The sequence below is a fragment of the Hemitrygon akajei genome, chromosome 21 (assembly GCF_048418815.1).
Source record: "Hemitrygon akajei chromosome 21, sHemAka1.3, whole genome shotgun sequence".
In the NCBI taxonomy this organism is placed as follows: domain Eukaryota; kingdom Metazoa; phylum Chordata; class Chondrichthyes; order Myliobatiformes; family Dasyatidae; genus Hemitrygon; species Hemitrygon akajei.
The window spans coordinates 27,734,969-27,750,033 of NC_133144.1; the positions used below are offsets into that span (position 1 = coordinate 27,734,969).

A 15,065-nucleotide genomic window follows, 5' to 3' on the forward strand; every position below is an offset into this window, starting at 1 on the left:
TTCCCAAACTACTTCTTGTTTGAGTTTAGAAAAAATTAGAAGTGTCATTTTTGACCCCTCAGTCAAATTTGAAGAAACCTGGAGACCATTTATCCAACATTTTCATATGAGTTAAACTGACCTTTCCCAAACCATTCTCTCATCATCTTAAATTATTTGGATAGAGGTACGGAGTTATTGACACTACTGTGTATACTTGATATGATACAATAGATTAGGTTGTTTAGGTTAGGTCGGTTAGGTTGTTTTTTTTTTGGTTTTTTGGGTTTTTTAAATTTTTCCATTTTTTGCAACCTACTATGAGTTTGGGAGACTATTATATGTGAATTATTAATTGTATTTGTATTCTAGCCTATTAATTATGAACTCTCAAGCTCTTTGTAATCGATGTCTTCTTTTCTTATGTTTGGTTAAAAATTAATAAAAAGATTTTAAAAGAAAGAATATTTTAGATCAATGAACTTCTAGGTCAATGTGCTAAAGTGATATCAGTATTGCTCTGCAGACAGCTGACAGACACATATATTCAGCTGTAAAAGCTTTTGATCAGCCAATTATAGAACAACTTTCACATATGAATAAGGTTGTCAAAAATAGCCATTTAAAAATCAGAAGTAGCAAGGTTGGCTCTCTAAAGTAACCTTGCCCTGATTAAAACTAAAAGGCAATAGACAGAAACATGATTATTTTCACCTACCTTTCCTACTTGTTTTATTGACATCCTATGCTCAGAAAGTATGCTTTGCATTTGTGATTGCCCTTTCTCTGTATCCTGAGCCTGTCAGTAAAATATAAATCATGATCAACTTACACATGGGTCCCATAAACATCTATGAAGTAGTTAGCAGATAATCTAAAATTTTTATTCCTTTAATTTTTGATGATATGAATGGGACTGGTAAGAGTTACTGCTTGGTCCCCTTCTAGAACTACTAATCTGTGATGAAGCTACTTCCACATTGCTACAAAGGATTAAGTAATGATGAAGGAATAGCAATATATTTCCAAGTCGTGATGGTGTGCAATTCAGAGGAAATGAGCAAGGGGTGCACACATCTATCTTTGCCTTTTTTTGCTTTGGGAGGTGCTGTCAGAATTGCCTGTGAGAGTAACCAGGGTGAATTTTATACATGCTACACACTGTTTGCTGGAAGTGAAGGGAATAAATATTTGGCTGCAGTTAATGGGGTGCCAATTAAGCAAGCTTCTGTATTTGGATTGTGTCAAGCTTCGTGAGTATTGGAATTACAGTCGGTCCTCCTTATCCGCTGGTTCCACATGCACGGATTCAACTAACTGTGGATCAGGAAAACCCGGAAGTTCTCTCTCCCGCACTTGTTGTTTGAGCATGTACAAACTTTTTTTTTCTTGTCATTATTCCCTAAACAATACAGTATAACAACTATTTACATTGCATTAGGTATTACAAGTAATCTAGAGATGATAGAGAAGTATATGGGAGGATGTGCATAGGTTACTGCAGATCGGGAATCGAAAAAAAATGGAAGTTCTCCAAGTCGGAACAGGTACATCCGGTATTATTTCGTGTCAGTTAGTCAAACCTTTGTCTTAGTATATAGTATATTTTTACCTTTCTATGCATATAAAACACTTGAGAAACGTATGTATTTCACTAATTAAACCACTGTGTTGCTTAGTAATAATTGTAGCTTTCACCAGGGAAGGGCCTTCTCATGTTCCATTATTCTCACATTATCCTTTAAAATTGTTCCAATCGTTGACCAACTGTAGCCTAATGCTTTTCCAATGCCTGATGGCATTTCACCTCTTTCTGATCGCTTTATTATTTCCACTTTATTTTCAATCATGATCATTTTCCAGAATAGAAACACTGTGGGCGACGGGTCCCATGCTCTGCCGGGAGCTAAAGTCCACCACACTGACACAGGTTAAATCAGGTCCGGTGCTCCGCTGGGTCCTAAAGTCCACCAATCTGAGCATCCGCGGGGTGTCCATGAACCAATCCCCCGCAGATAAGGAGGGCTGATTGTATACTGATCCAGGTGGAGAATGATTAGTATCTTGTAAATAGGAAAGGCAGTGAATCAATCACCACAGAATCACAACTCACTTATTTGATCCAAAGTCCCAGTTTAGTTTCTGCTCAGCTCTCCAGGACGGTAATGCTACTGAATGCCTTGGGTTAGATTCCCTTATTGAATACAGAGATTTCCTAAAAGTTGTGGCATGAATGTCACCTACTATTTGCCTACCAATATCTAAATGTTGTCTACATTTTGTTATCTGCAAGCATGAACTGCTTCATTTACTGACTGGAATTGAGTGTTGTGGAATCTTCAGCAAACATCTTCAGGCAGTATAATGGAGGAAGATCATTGATAGATCAGGAAGATGGTTAAGCCTAGGCCACTCCTCTAGTGATATCCTGGAAGTGGCATAATTAACTGTGACTGTGACCATAGCCATTCTCCATTTTATGAAGAAGGTTTATCTCCCCTTCATGCCTATTGACATTTCTGGTATCAGAGCTTGATGCCCTAATCAAATACAGCCTTGAAGTTGAAGGTAGAAAATCAACAGTTTAGTCCAACTTTGGATCATACCTGTGCTGTTTGGAGCTGAAACAGTCTAGATAAAATGTAAAATGGACATTTGATAGCAGATGTCAACAGATAGCTCTGCCAAGGATGCCTCCCTTCATTTTGCTCATGACTGATGTACACTCACTGGCTGGTACTTAACCTGAATGGAAATGTCTTCTTTTTTGTCAAGGCAATCTTCCATGTTGTTCGGTTGATGCTTGCATTGTAACTGCACTGGAACAGCCTGGCTTAGGTACAGCTTATTCTGGAACAAGGCATTTAGTACTACACAATGTCACGTTTTGCCACTGCCTTTGCTGTCTTGGCTATTTCTTGATCTCATATGGAGTAAATAAATGTGGTTGAAGCTTGACATTTATTGCAAATTCACTCTCCAGGATATTCAAGTCACTTTTATTGTCATTTTGACTATAACTGTTGGTACAGTACATAGTAAAAATGAGACAACATTTTTCAGGACCATGGTGTTACATGACACATTACAAAAACTAGGCTGAACTACGTAAAAAAAAACACAGAGAAAAAAAACACACAACAACACCAGACTACAGACCTACCCAGGACTGAATAAAGTGCACAAAACAGTGCAGGCATTACAATAAATAATAAACAGGACACTAGGGCAAGGTGTCTGGCCATGCGCTGGGTATTGAGGAGTCTGATAGCTTGGGAGAAGAAACTGTTACATAGTCTAGTCGTTGAGAGCCCGAATGCTTTGGTGCCTTTTCCCAGACGGCAGGAGGGAGAAGAGATTGTACGAGGGGTGCATGGGGTCCTTCTTAAAGCTGTTTGCTTTGCAGATGCAGCATGTAGTGTAAATGTCCGTGATGGTGGGAAGAGTGACCCCGATGATCTTCTCAGCTGACCTCACTATTCACTGCAGGGTCTTGCGATCCGAGATGATGCAATTTCCGAACCAGGCAGTGATGCAGCTGCTCAGGATGCTCTAAATACAACCCCTGTAGAATGTGATGAGGATGGGGGAGTGGGAGATAGACTTTCCTCAGCCTTCGCAGAAAGTAGAGATGCTGCTGGGGTTTCTTTGCTATGGAGCTGGTGTTGAGGGACCAGGTGAGATTCTCCATCAGGTGAAGACCAAGAAATTTGATGCTCTTAACGATCTCTACCGAGGAGCCGTCGATGTTCAGCGGGGAGTGGTCGTTCTGTGCCTTCCTGAAGTCAACAACCATCTCTTCTGTTTTGTTCACATTCAGAGACAGGTTGTTGGCTCTGCGCCAGTCCATTAGCTGCCGCACCTCCTCTCTGTAAGCTGACTCATCATTCTTGCTGATGAGACCCAGCACGGTCGTGTCATTGGCGAATTTGATAATGTGGTTTAAGCTGTGTGTTGCAGCACAGTCGTGGGTCAGCAGAGTGAACAGCAGTGGACTGAGCACACAGCCCTGGGGGGCCCCCGTGCTCAGTGTGATGGTGTTGGAGATGCTGCTCCCGATCTGAACTGACTGAGGTCTCCCAGTCAGGAAGTCTAGGATCCAGTTGCAGAGGGAGGTGTTCAGGCCCAGTAGGCTCAGCATTCCAATCAGTTTCTGAGGGATGATTGTGTTGAACGCTGAACTGAAGTCTATGAACAGCATCCGAACGTATGTGGCGTTTTTGTCCAGGTGGGTGAGGGCCAGGTGGAGGGTGATGGCAATGGCGTCATCTGTTGAGTGGTTGGGATGGTACGCAAACTGCAGGGGGTCCAGTGAGGGGGGCAGCAGGATCTTGATATGCCTCATGACGAGCCTCTCGAAGCACTTCATGATGATGGATGTGAGTGCAACGGGACTGTAGTCATTTAGGCAAGACACTGAAGACTTCTTCGGCACGGGGACAATGGTGGTGGCCTTGAAGCACATTGGAACGGTGGCGCTACTCAGAGAGATGTTGAAAATGTCAGTGAGAACATCTGCTAGCTGGTCTGCACATCCTCTGAGCACTCTACTAGGAATGCTGTCTGGTCCAGCAGACTTCCAGGGGTTGACCCTGCACAGGGTTCTTCTCACATCAGCCACAGTGAGACACAGCACCTGGACATTTGTAGGAGGGGTGGACTTCCTCGCCATCATGTCATTTTCCGCCTCAAAACAGGCGTAGAAGTTATTCAGCGCATCTGGGAGGGAGGCAATATTTTTCATTTTTAGAATCTTTTTATTGGTACATAATCTCCTACAGCTATAAGATGTTACAAAACTTCAACAAATTAATATATATACAATTAATAAAGCTGAAGAAAATAAAAACTGATTGCAACATATAAAAATGAAAAACAAAATTATATATAAAGAAAGAAAAAAAAACCATCTAAGGAAAAAAAAACAACCCACTGACTACAAAAAAAGGAGAAAAAAACCCATTAAGAATCAACCCCCAGAGCAATATGTCTTACCATCCTCTATATATATGTAAAGAAAAAGAATCATCAACCGCCAATTCATATTTATATAAAATAAGATTGGAAGGAAATGATATAAAATAATTCAAATTAAATGATAATATTTGGCAAAAGAACCCCATCTTCTCTCAAAATCGAATCGGGGATCAAAGGTTCTACTTCTAATTCTTTCCAAACTGAGACATAGCATTACTTGAGAAAACCATTCAATTAATGTAGTGACAGAAGTATCTTTCCATTTTAATAAAATAGCCCTTCTTGCCAATAATGTAACAAATGCAAATTACATGTTGATCTGAAGATGAAATACCCTGAATATGATGTGGAACTATTCCAAATAGAACAGTCGATCTGTTAGGTTGTAAATTAATTTTCAGAGCTTTAGAAATTGTAGAAAATAAAGATTTCCAAAATGGTTTTAATAAGGAGCATGACCAGAACATATGTGACAAAGTAGCTACTTCAGTTTTACACCTATTGCAGTGGTTATCTATACTAGGAAATATTTTAGATAGTCTCTCCTTTGTTAAATAATAACGGTGAACAATTTTAAACTGAATTAAACAGTGATTGGCACATATAGAAGAAGAATTTACGTTTTTCAAAACTCACAACGAATCTTCATTAACAAAGGTCATATTAAGTTCTCTCTCCCAATCTTGTTTAATCTTTAGTGAAAAGTTCTCTTTTTGTAACAAAAATAAATTATAAATTCTGCTAATAGAACCTCTCACTAAAGGATACAACTTCAAAATGGTATCCAACAAATCAGATTCTTGCAAATATAGAAACTTAGATAAATATTGTAAAAAATGTATAACCTGAAGATATTGCAGAAAATGTGTATGAGCGAGAGAATATTTGTTAATTAACTCTTTAAAAGTCATCAATCAACCATCACAAAATAAATCTGTAAAAGAACGGATCCCTTTATTTCTCCATAGGAGAAAAATGGGATCGGTTATTGAAGGTTTAAATAAAAAGTTTTGATATAAAAAACTAGACAACTTAAATTGTTTAAAATTAAAAATATTGCGAAACTGAAACCAAATCCGCAAGGACTGTTTAGTAACAGGATAAAGATTTAAATTTGTAATTTTAGAGAGTTGTAGAGGCAATGGAGCTCCTAATATTGAAGTTAAATGAAATTGTTTAACAGCTTTTAGTTCTAAATCAACCCATTATGGTTTTTGGCTCTTGTCAAGCCAATATAGCCAAAAACACATTGTCTAATATTAACAGCCCAATAATAGTTTTAAATTAGGAAGTGCAAGTCCACCATCTTTTTTAGATTTTTGTAAATGATACTTACTAATTCTTGGTCTTTTATTGTTCCAACTAAAGGAAGAAATAAGAGAGTCAGTTTGATCAAAAAAATTTTTAGTTAAAAAAATAGGTATATTTTGGAAAATATATAAAAATCTAGGTAAAATCATCATTTTCACAGCATGGATATGGCCTATTAAAGAGAGAGTAAGTGGATTCCATCTAGAAAATAATTGTTTCATGGAGTCCATCAAAGGAACTATATTAGCTTTATAAAGATTTTTATATTTTTAGTAATGATAATACCTAAATATTTAAAAGTATTAACAATTCTAAAAGGAATATCATTGTATATAAAACAGGGGCATTTAATGGGAACAATTCACTTCTATTCAAGTTAAGTTTATATCCTGAAAATTTACTGGTTTTTTAATGTTTCCAAAAGATTAGGAATTGATTGCTCAGGATTCAAAGTAAACACCAAAAGATTATCTGCATAAAGAGAAATGTTATGCATGGTTCCATTCATAGAGATACCATGAATATTTCTGGCTTCACGTAATGTTATGGCCAAAGGCTCCAATACAAGATTAAATAATAAAAGGCTTAATGGACATCCCTGTCTAGTACCACGAGAAAGTGAAAAAAAGAGGACCTGAAATTATTAGTAATAACCGTGGCAATAGGATTCTTATAAATCATGTGAATCCACCTATTAAAATTATTACCAAAACCACATGTTTCTAATACTTTAAACAAATATGGCCACTCAACTCTACCAAATGCCTTTTCTGCGTCGAGAGAGATAACACATTGAGGCTGCTTAGATATTGGTGAATATATATTATTCATCAATCTCTGAACACTAGAGAAAGAATAACGGCCTTTAATAAAGCCCGTTTGATCCATAGAGATGATTTTAGTTAAAATATTTTCCAAGCAGTTAGCCATTATCTTACAGAGAATTTTTGCATCCACATTTAATTGTGAAATAGGTCTCTATGATGAACATTCAGTAGGAACTTTATCTTTCTTAAGGATTAAGGAAATAGATGCTTCATCAAAGGAAGAAGGTAAACTACCCATCTAAAAGGATTCATGAAATATTTCCAAAAGATATGGAGAAAGTAATCTTTCAAATGTTTTTGTAAAATCCTACCGAATAATCATCAAGTCCAGGAGCTTTACCTGATTGCATTAATAAAATAGCTTTCTGAATTTCATGCTTGGTAATTGGAGCATCAGGCATCTGTTGATCTTCAGCAGAAATCTGAGGAAATTTAATCTTATGTAAAAAAGCCTTCATTTTGAAGGAACCTGCAGGAAATTGAGATCTATAAAGATCAGAATAAAATTCTTGAAAAATATTATTAATGTCTTCATGGTTTCTTGCTATATCTCCATTACTTTTACGAATCTTTAAAATTTGCCTTTTAGCTCTAACTGCTTTTAATTGGGAAGCTAAGAGCTTATTATTTTTATCCCCGAAAATATAAAATTGACTTTTCAATTTAAGCAAATATCCTTCAATAGGATACATTAATAATAAATTATATTGTGATTGTAATTCTACTCTTCTTTTAAATGAAACAACATTTAGAGAGATTGCATTAATGTTATCTAATTCTTTAATTTGTTTGGAGATTTTATCTAGTTCTATTCTTGTTTATTTCTTCAGTTTAGCTATATACAAAATAATCTGACCACGTAAATAGGCTTTTAATATATCCCAAATTACTAACTTTGAGATGTTTCCTGTATTATTAAAGAGAAAAAACTCTTTAATCCGAGTTTCAATAAACTCAACAAATTCTGAACTTTGTAACAAGTGTTCTGGAAAATGCCAAAATGGTGTGGTAGAAGCCACAGCTTTCAGTTCAAATATTAGATTTAAAGGAGCATGATCAGAGATAGCAATTGCATCATACTCACATTTCTGAACATTAAATAGAAGTCCAGGGTCAACTATAAAATAGTCGATTCTTGAATATATATTATGAACATGTGAGAAAAAAAAGAGTATTCTCTATCACTAGGATGCATATGCCTCCATACTTCAATTAGACCATAATCAATTAAAAAGGAATTAATAAGTGATGCAGAAGGATTAGGGAGTTGAAGTTTGGGTCCATTAAAGGATTTAAACAAGTATTAAAATCACCACCCATTAATCACATATATTCATTTAAATCAGGTAATAGAGCAAAGAGAGCTTTAAAAAATGAGGGATCATCATTATTTGGCCCATAAATATTAACCAAAACCATTTTCCTATTATAAATTAATCCTTTAACAATCAAAAATCTACCATTAATATCGGCAATAATGTCCTCCTGATTAAAAGGGATATTGGAATCAATAAAAATAGAAACACCTCTAATTTTACTCTGAGAGTTTGCATGAAACTGAGGATCCTTCCAAGATTTAAAAAATCAATTCTTATCACATAACCTGATATGCGTCTCTTGAGCAAAGGTTATATCAGGTTGGAATCGGCTGATTAATAATTTTAAATGTTTTCTTACGCTTAATAGGATTATTCCAACCACGGACATTCCAACTTAAAACATTTACTTGTTTAGATATCATGAGACTTCGTATCTAAAAAGAGTAGTTAGACGCATGTCAGGATAAGATAGTCGAAAATGGCGGAGATGAACAACAATAATAATAATATGCATTTGCTCCGGGATTCCATAATGGGGATAAAAATAAAGAAGAAAAAACCCCACCCAAACTAAAAAGTCCAGAAACAAGTCAATATCAATCGACACAAGCCCCAAGAAAAGCAAAGAAGCGATAATAAACTCCACCTACCTAAATAATAAAAAAAATGAAAAAAGCAATCCTGTCGCCCTCTACCGAACATAAAACTCATTACAGTCGACATGAATCTCAATATAATTAAATTGGAAGGAACAGTGTTTTTTTTGTAGAACAAAACGACCTTCAATTTTGAAAGTAACCTTCATAATATTAGATAAGGGAAGAAAAACAATCCAAAACAATTCTTGAAATATTTGCACAAAAGAAAAACAATCACCATCTTTAAATTATCCAATCTATCTTTAAAACGTAAAAAAATCCAAGTAATTACTTAAAAAATCTTTACAAAAGCATACAAAACAAAAAAAAGTTAGTTCATTTAAATGCTGCAGACAAAAAATTCTAGATGGTTCAATATTATCTACAGTCTTTCAACAGTTCTCCCGCTATGTCTTCTGAGGTTAAAACCATCCAAACCAGTCTTTTTCAGAGATAAAAAATACATTTTAAGGTAAAGACTTTCTATAACTATCAAATCTTCCAATTTCATCAATCTTTACACCACGGAACAATCAAACTGTTGTAGATCATTCAAACTTTAGGCTTCAGACTCGTCATCAGACTCATCAGACAAAGAGTTAATAAAATGCAATGCTTAGGCTGGATCATCAAAAATACGAGCTCCAGAATTTTTGACAAAAAGCCTTCATTTGGTTGGGTATTGTAACGATGGGAAGAGCTTTTTTTGATATGCTAATCTCATAGCTGAGGCGAATCCAGCATGCTTCTTGACAATTTTGCATGGAAAATCTTCAAAAAAGCGAATCTCTGAACCTTGAAATTGAAGCAACCTTTGTTTTCTTGCAAGCTTAATAACACTGTCTATTATTAAAATACAGTATTTTGATGATAAAATGCACAACAATATGCCTGTTTTTGTCTTCATCCAAAAGTTTTAAAGCACAGGTTCTGTGAGCTGTTTCAATCTCTGGGAGTTGCGAACAAACCTCCGGAAATAAAGATTGAAACATTTTAGCAAAATAATCCAGTGTGTCAGCAGATTCTGATTTCTCTTTTAATTCAACAATTTGAATATTATTCCAACGCAACCAAGCTTCCAGATCGACGATTCGTTGTTGAGCCTTTTCCAAACAAGAAGAAAGGACAGCTGCATTTCAACTAACTTCTTTAAGATCGAGACTCAGAGAGTCAATCTTTTCTTCAAATTTCTCTACGTTGAGTTATTTCAATGCCGATACTACTGATTTAAGACTCTAATCTCTTCACCCAAGAGGGTTCTTCTGATAACTCGTCAGCTTTTTTTAGACTTTCCTTTGGCTGGGTCTGGATTTCGCCTGGTGCCTCTTAAAGTAGCCATAATTTTAAACTGTTGCTCTACAGATCCAACTGAATAAAGTTGAAATTTCAAAGTTTAAGTCAGAAAAAGGAGAGATTAAAGGCAGACAGAAAGTGACTGTGTCTTACAGGTCCATGAGCGGGAGGCTGAGTCAAGGGAGGCATCACCTGCAGTCAGGAGATGTTGTCCTGTAATTGGTGATGTCCTGGATGCCCTTCCACATGCGCCGTGTGTCGCCGCTGTCCTGGAAGTAACTGTGGATTAGCTGGGCATGTGCATGCTTTGCTCGGATGGCTCGGATCAGTTTGGCCCTTGCTGTTGTTAGGGCTGCCTTGTCACCTGCTCTGAAGGTGGAGTCGCGGGTCCTCAGCAGCGCACGCACCTCTGCGGTCATCCATGGCTTCTGGTTAGCGCGTATAGTGATGATCTTGGACAGAGTAACATCATCAATGCACTTGCTGATGTAGCTAGTCATTGATGCTGTGTACTCCTCTAAGCTGGTAGAGTCGCCATCGGCTGCAGCCTCCCTGAACATGTGCCAGTCAGTGTTCTAAAAGCAGTCTTGAAGAGCAGAGACGGCTCCTGCTGGCCAGGTTTTCACCTGCTTCTGAATTGGTCTGGAGCGCCTGACGAGTGGTCCGTATGCTGGGATTAGCATAACAGAGATGTGGTCTGAGTAACCGAGGTAGGGGCGGGGCTCTGCCCAGTACACGTCGGGGATGTTTGTGTAAACCAGGTCCAACGCGTTCTCCCCCCTCGTCGCAAAGTCCACATACTGATGGAATTTGGGGGGCACTGACTTAAGGTTCACGTGGTTGAAATCACCGGCGACAATAAACAGTTCATCAGGGTGTGCATTCTGCATTTTGCTAATAGCTCTGTACAGTTCACAGAGTGCCTCCTTAGCATTAGCGCTGGGGGAAATGTATACACCGAATATATAAACAGAGGTGAATTTCCGTGGCAAATAAAATGGTCTGCATCTAACAGCCACTAACTCCACTTGCAATGAGCAGTGTCTGGAAACCAGTACAGAATTCTTACGCCATTCCGTGTTGATATAAATACACACTCCACCACTGCGAGTCTTACCGGAGAGAGCTGCATCGCTGTCTGCTCGAAACAAGGCAAACCTGTCCAGCTGAATAGCAGCATCCGAAATTCCATCAGTGAACCATGTCTCTGTAAAAATATACGCACAACAGACTCTGTACTCCCGCCGAGTATTTTGTTGGAGTCCGATGTAGTCCAATTTATTGTCCGGGGGCGGACATTGGAGAGCAGAATGGATGGGAGAGCCGGCTGGCTAGGGTTCGCTTTTTGCCTGTCACGGACCCCTGCCTGCTTGCCTCGCTTCTGCTTACTCACACATCGCTTGCAACGTCTCCATCTCCGACTACCAGTATCAGGCGAGTCCAAGGAATGTAGACCCATTCCCCTCAGCAAGCCGAGGTCGTGTAATTCAACCAGCAGATCTTTGTGAAGGTTTGTTTTTGGGCGATCTCTATATTGTAGTAGCATCTGGCAATGGTAGATAGTCACTCTGTTATCCATGTGCCCTAATCAAAAATTGTGCATCAAACTTAAATTAGAAAATTAAAGTAACACTAGGTCTGAAAGACCGCTGCTGCCCTACCGCGCCGCCTCATGGGAAGAACCCCAGATCTTTTCTTCAAAACAGCACCATGGGTTATTTGTATCCACATAAAAGTGAAGGCAAAGCTTTAGTCTAATTCAGCTTAAAAGATAGCACCACCTGAAATGTGGCACAGCTTGGCAAGAATTGCAGGGTAGATTTTGTGGCAGTCTGGGCCATGTTTAAAACCCACAGCCTTCCAATATATCAAAAACAAATCTTCCAATCCAAACTGGAGGAAAAAAATTGGAGAAAAAGGGATAAAGCACAGAGGTCTATGGAAGTAGCAACGGACCATTTACTCTCTGAATCACTTCTGTCATTTAATGTGTTAAATTGGTATCCTCTATCTAGATTTTCTCAACATTGCTCAAAGAAAATTTGAATATTGTTGCTAAACTGCTGCCCCAAACTCTACTCATGTTTGAATTGTTGCTGCTGGCAGACAGTTGAAGGAAAAAAACCTAGCCACATTTTCTTCCTTTGATTGAACCACAAACAGCAGCAATTTCTCTGGCATCCTTAACATGGCAAAATTGATCAAAATGTTTTTATAGTAAGAGCATCAAATACAATTTAACTTTTAACCTGTCAAGGTGATATTAGGGCATAATTAGTCAGCTCAAGCTAACCATTATTTGTCCCTTGTGTGCTGCAAAAAATACCTGTTACTTTTCACCCAAAATCTGGATATTAACCAGATCCTGGAGTACAGTGACATGGGTTGCTTCATTATCAAAGGCACATAAATGGAGCCAAGAACTGTTAAAGTGTCAACAAACAGACCAAAATTAACCTAATGACAGGAGGCCTTTTAATGAAGCAACTATTGATCTCCGAGGAATTCCTGCAGTGATGTTCTGGTGCTGTGATGGCTGGTTTCCGATAACAACTAATTTTCTTTATGGCATATCTCACTCTAGTCATTGAAGAGGTCTCCATGTGTCTCCAATTTCAGTTTTGCAGATAACTAATTATTTCAGCCATAAATACACTGAAAAAAATGCCTATATGTGGAAATAACCTCTAGTTTCATCATCACTGTTGTACACTTTTCATGAGAAATACTTGTAGAGGATATCCAGCAATGGCATACTTCTGTTGAGGTGCAGTTTAAGAGGCTTAACAACATGACAGCTGGGCTTGCTCACTAACACCACCACAAATAGTGATGTTTCTCACATTGTGCAGATTTAATGCAGCCTATTCTGTAACACCACTTGCAGATAAGCTGCTTGTCAGTGCTGCATGAGATTTCACAGGTACAAGGCATTCGTATTATTGAGAGGAAAGATTGAGAATATTTTGATAGCATATCAACATTACACTGTTAAACAGGTCTCAGATTAGGACTTTACAATAAAATCAAAACAAACTGGGTAATAGGTGTCACTTTATCCCTGTTATCTTACCTCTAACTCCAGACTTTCAGACTGGTTGCTAGCTGGCTGGCTCAACAATAGAGCTCGATTCACATCATTTCCCTCAGGATTTTGTACATGTATATAGCGAAGTAGTTTTTGCATACAGTTAGAGCAGTGCTCCATAGCTTGTTCACGTGAATCACCACTGAACTGCACTCGAAACATACGGCTTTCATTCTATATGAGGAGAAAAGGAAACAAAGACTACAAATGTGCTTTCTCCAATTTTCAAATTTGTGAATAGAGTAATTCTGAATTGCTCTACATGAACTGTCAAAACTTCTTAGAATCAAAATGTATTTAGAATCTGTAAGGTTTATAGACTGAAAGACAATTTTTTGTAAACTTCTATTCATAGATATCACAGCACGATTTCACAGCATGAACTCTCAAATTGCTTTAACTCCTCATTAAGATTTTACTTTCTCTGCCATGTAAATGGAAGCTTGATATTATTTGTCAGCTGCACAAAGATGTTGCAAACAGTTATTTTTGATAAACTTATACTGGGAAGGGAAAGTTGATTATGAGGGAGAATTTCAAAAACTGGGATGTTTCCACTGAAGGAAAAAAAAACTGGATTGTAATTTATTCTCGAGAGCCTAGTGGTATTGTGTCATGATAACAACCTTCACTCAATGGCAGAAAACCAAAAGAGTTGGTGGCCGACTTCAGGAAATGGGAAGTAATACATATTCCTGTCTATACCAATGGTGCTGGGATGTAGGTGATTTATAACTTTCAAGTTCAAAATCATAAATATCACCTATCCAATTATGCAAATGCCATGGTCAAAGAAGCAAACAAGCACTTCTACTTCCTTAAAGCATAGGAAATTTGGCATGTCCCTGATGACCCTCGCCAATTATTATCAATGCACCACGGAAAGCATCCTGTCCTAATATATCACAAACTTGGTATGACAACTGTTCTGCCCGAGACTACAAGAAATTGCAGAGAGCTGTGAATGTAGTTTAAACAATCACGAAAACCAGCTTCTCCTGCACCTCGGAAAGGCAGTTAATATAATCAATGCCACCTCCCAACCTAGTCATTCTCTCTTCTCGCCCCTTCCATGGGCAGAAAATACAAAAGCTTAAAAATTCATACCACCAGACTCAAAGGCAGTTTTTAATCCTGCTATTACAAGACTCCTGAACAACAAATTTGAATTCTTGATCTCATGATTTACCTCAAGACCCGTACACCATATTTGTTAACCTAAATTGCATTTTCTCTGTAATCTTAACTATGCTCTCCATTGTTATGATTTTTGCTTTTGTATTACCTCAGTGTACTTACATTTGGATTGATTTGTCTGGACAGCATGCAAAACAAAATTTTCACTGCATCTCAGTATGTGTGACAATATTAAAGTAATTACGAAAACACAAAGTGTAAACAATCTCTGCCTCACTTCTGACTGTCATTACATTGAAGACAATTTAGTATCTTACCAGTGAATGAAAATTATAGTAATTAAGCAAAATACTCACTCGAGTTGAGTATGATGTTCTCTAAAGGGGTTATTCCCTTAATGGGGAACGCTTGTGCATGACTTTGTTTAAGGTGGGTAGTCTGATGTATGTGCAGCCACTACATGGTTCTTGACAGATTGGGTAGGTTCCAGTGGCAT

At 37.7% G+C, this 15,065-nt stretch overlaps 2 protein-coding genes across 2 annotated transcripts in view; both read right to left on the minus strand.

Annotated features, from left to right (window-relative positions):
* Positions 1-15,065, minus strand: part of LOC140714176 (secretory carrier-associated membrane protein 5) — a 366,120-nt gene that overhangs the window by 300,624 nt on the left and 50,431 nt on the right. The window lies entirely within an intron of this gene.
* Positions 2,958-15,065, minus strand: part of LOC140714175 (uncharacterized) — a 46,178-nt gene continuing 34,070 nt past the window's right edge. Inside the window, exons 3-7 of the mRNA XM_073025050.1 lie at positions 13,418-13,606; positions 11,462-11,890; positions 8,772-8,847; positions 6,293-6,318; positions 2,958-4,698 (exon numbers count right to left, since the gene is read on the minus strand). Coding sequence (XP_072881151.1) covers positions 4,690-4,698; positions 6,293-6,318; positions 8,772-8,847; positions 11,462-11,890; positions 13,418-13,594 — 717 coding nt within the window. The 5' untranslated portion in view covers positions 13,595-13,606 and the 3' untranslated portion in view covers positions 2,958-4,689. The remainder of the gene's footprint in view (positions 4,699-6,292; positions 6,319-8,771; positions 8,848-11,461; positions 11,891-13,417; positions 13,607-15,065) is intronic.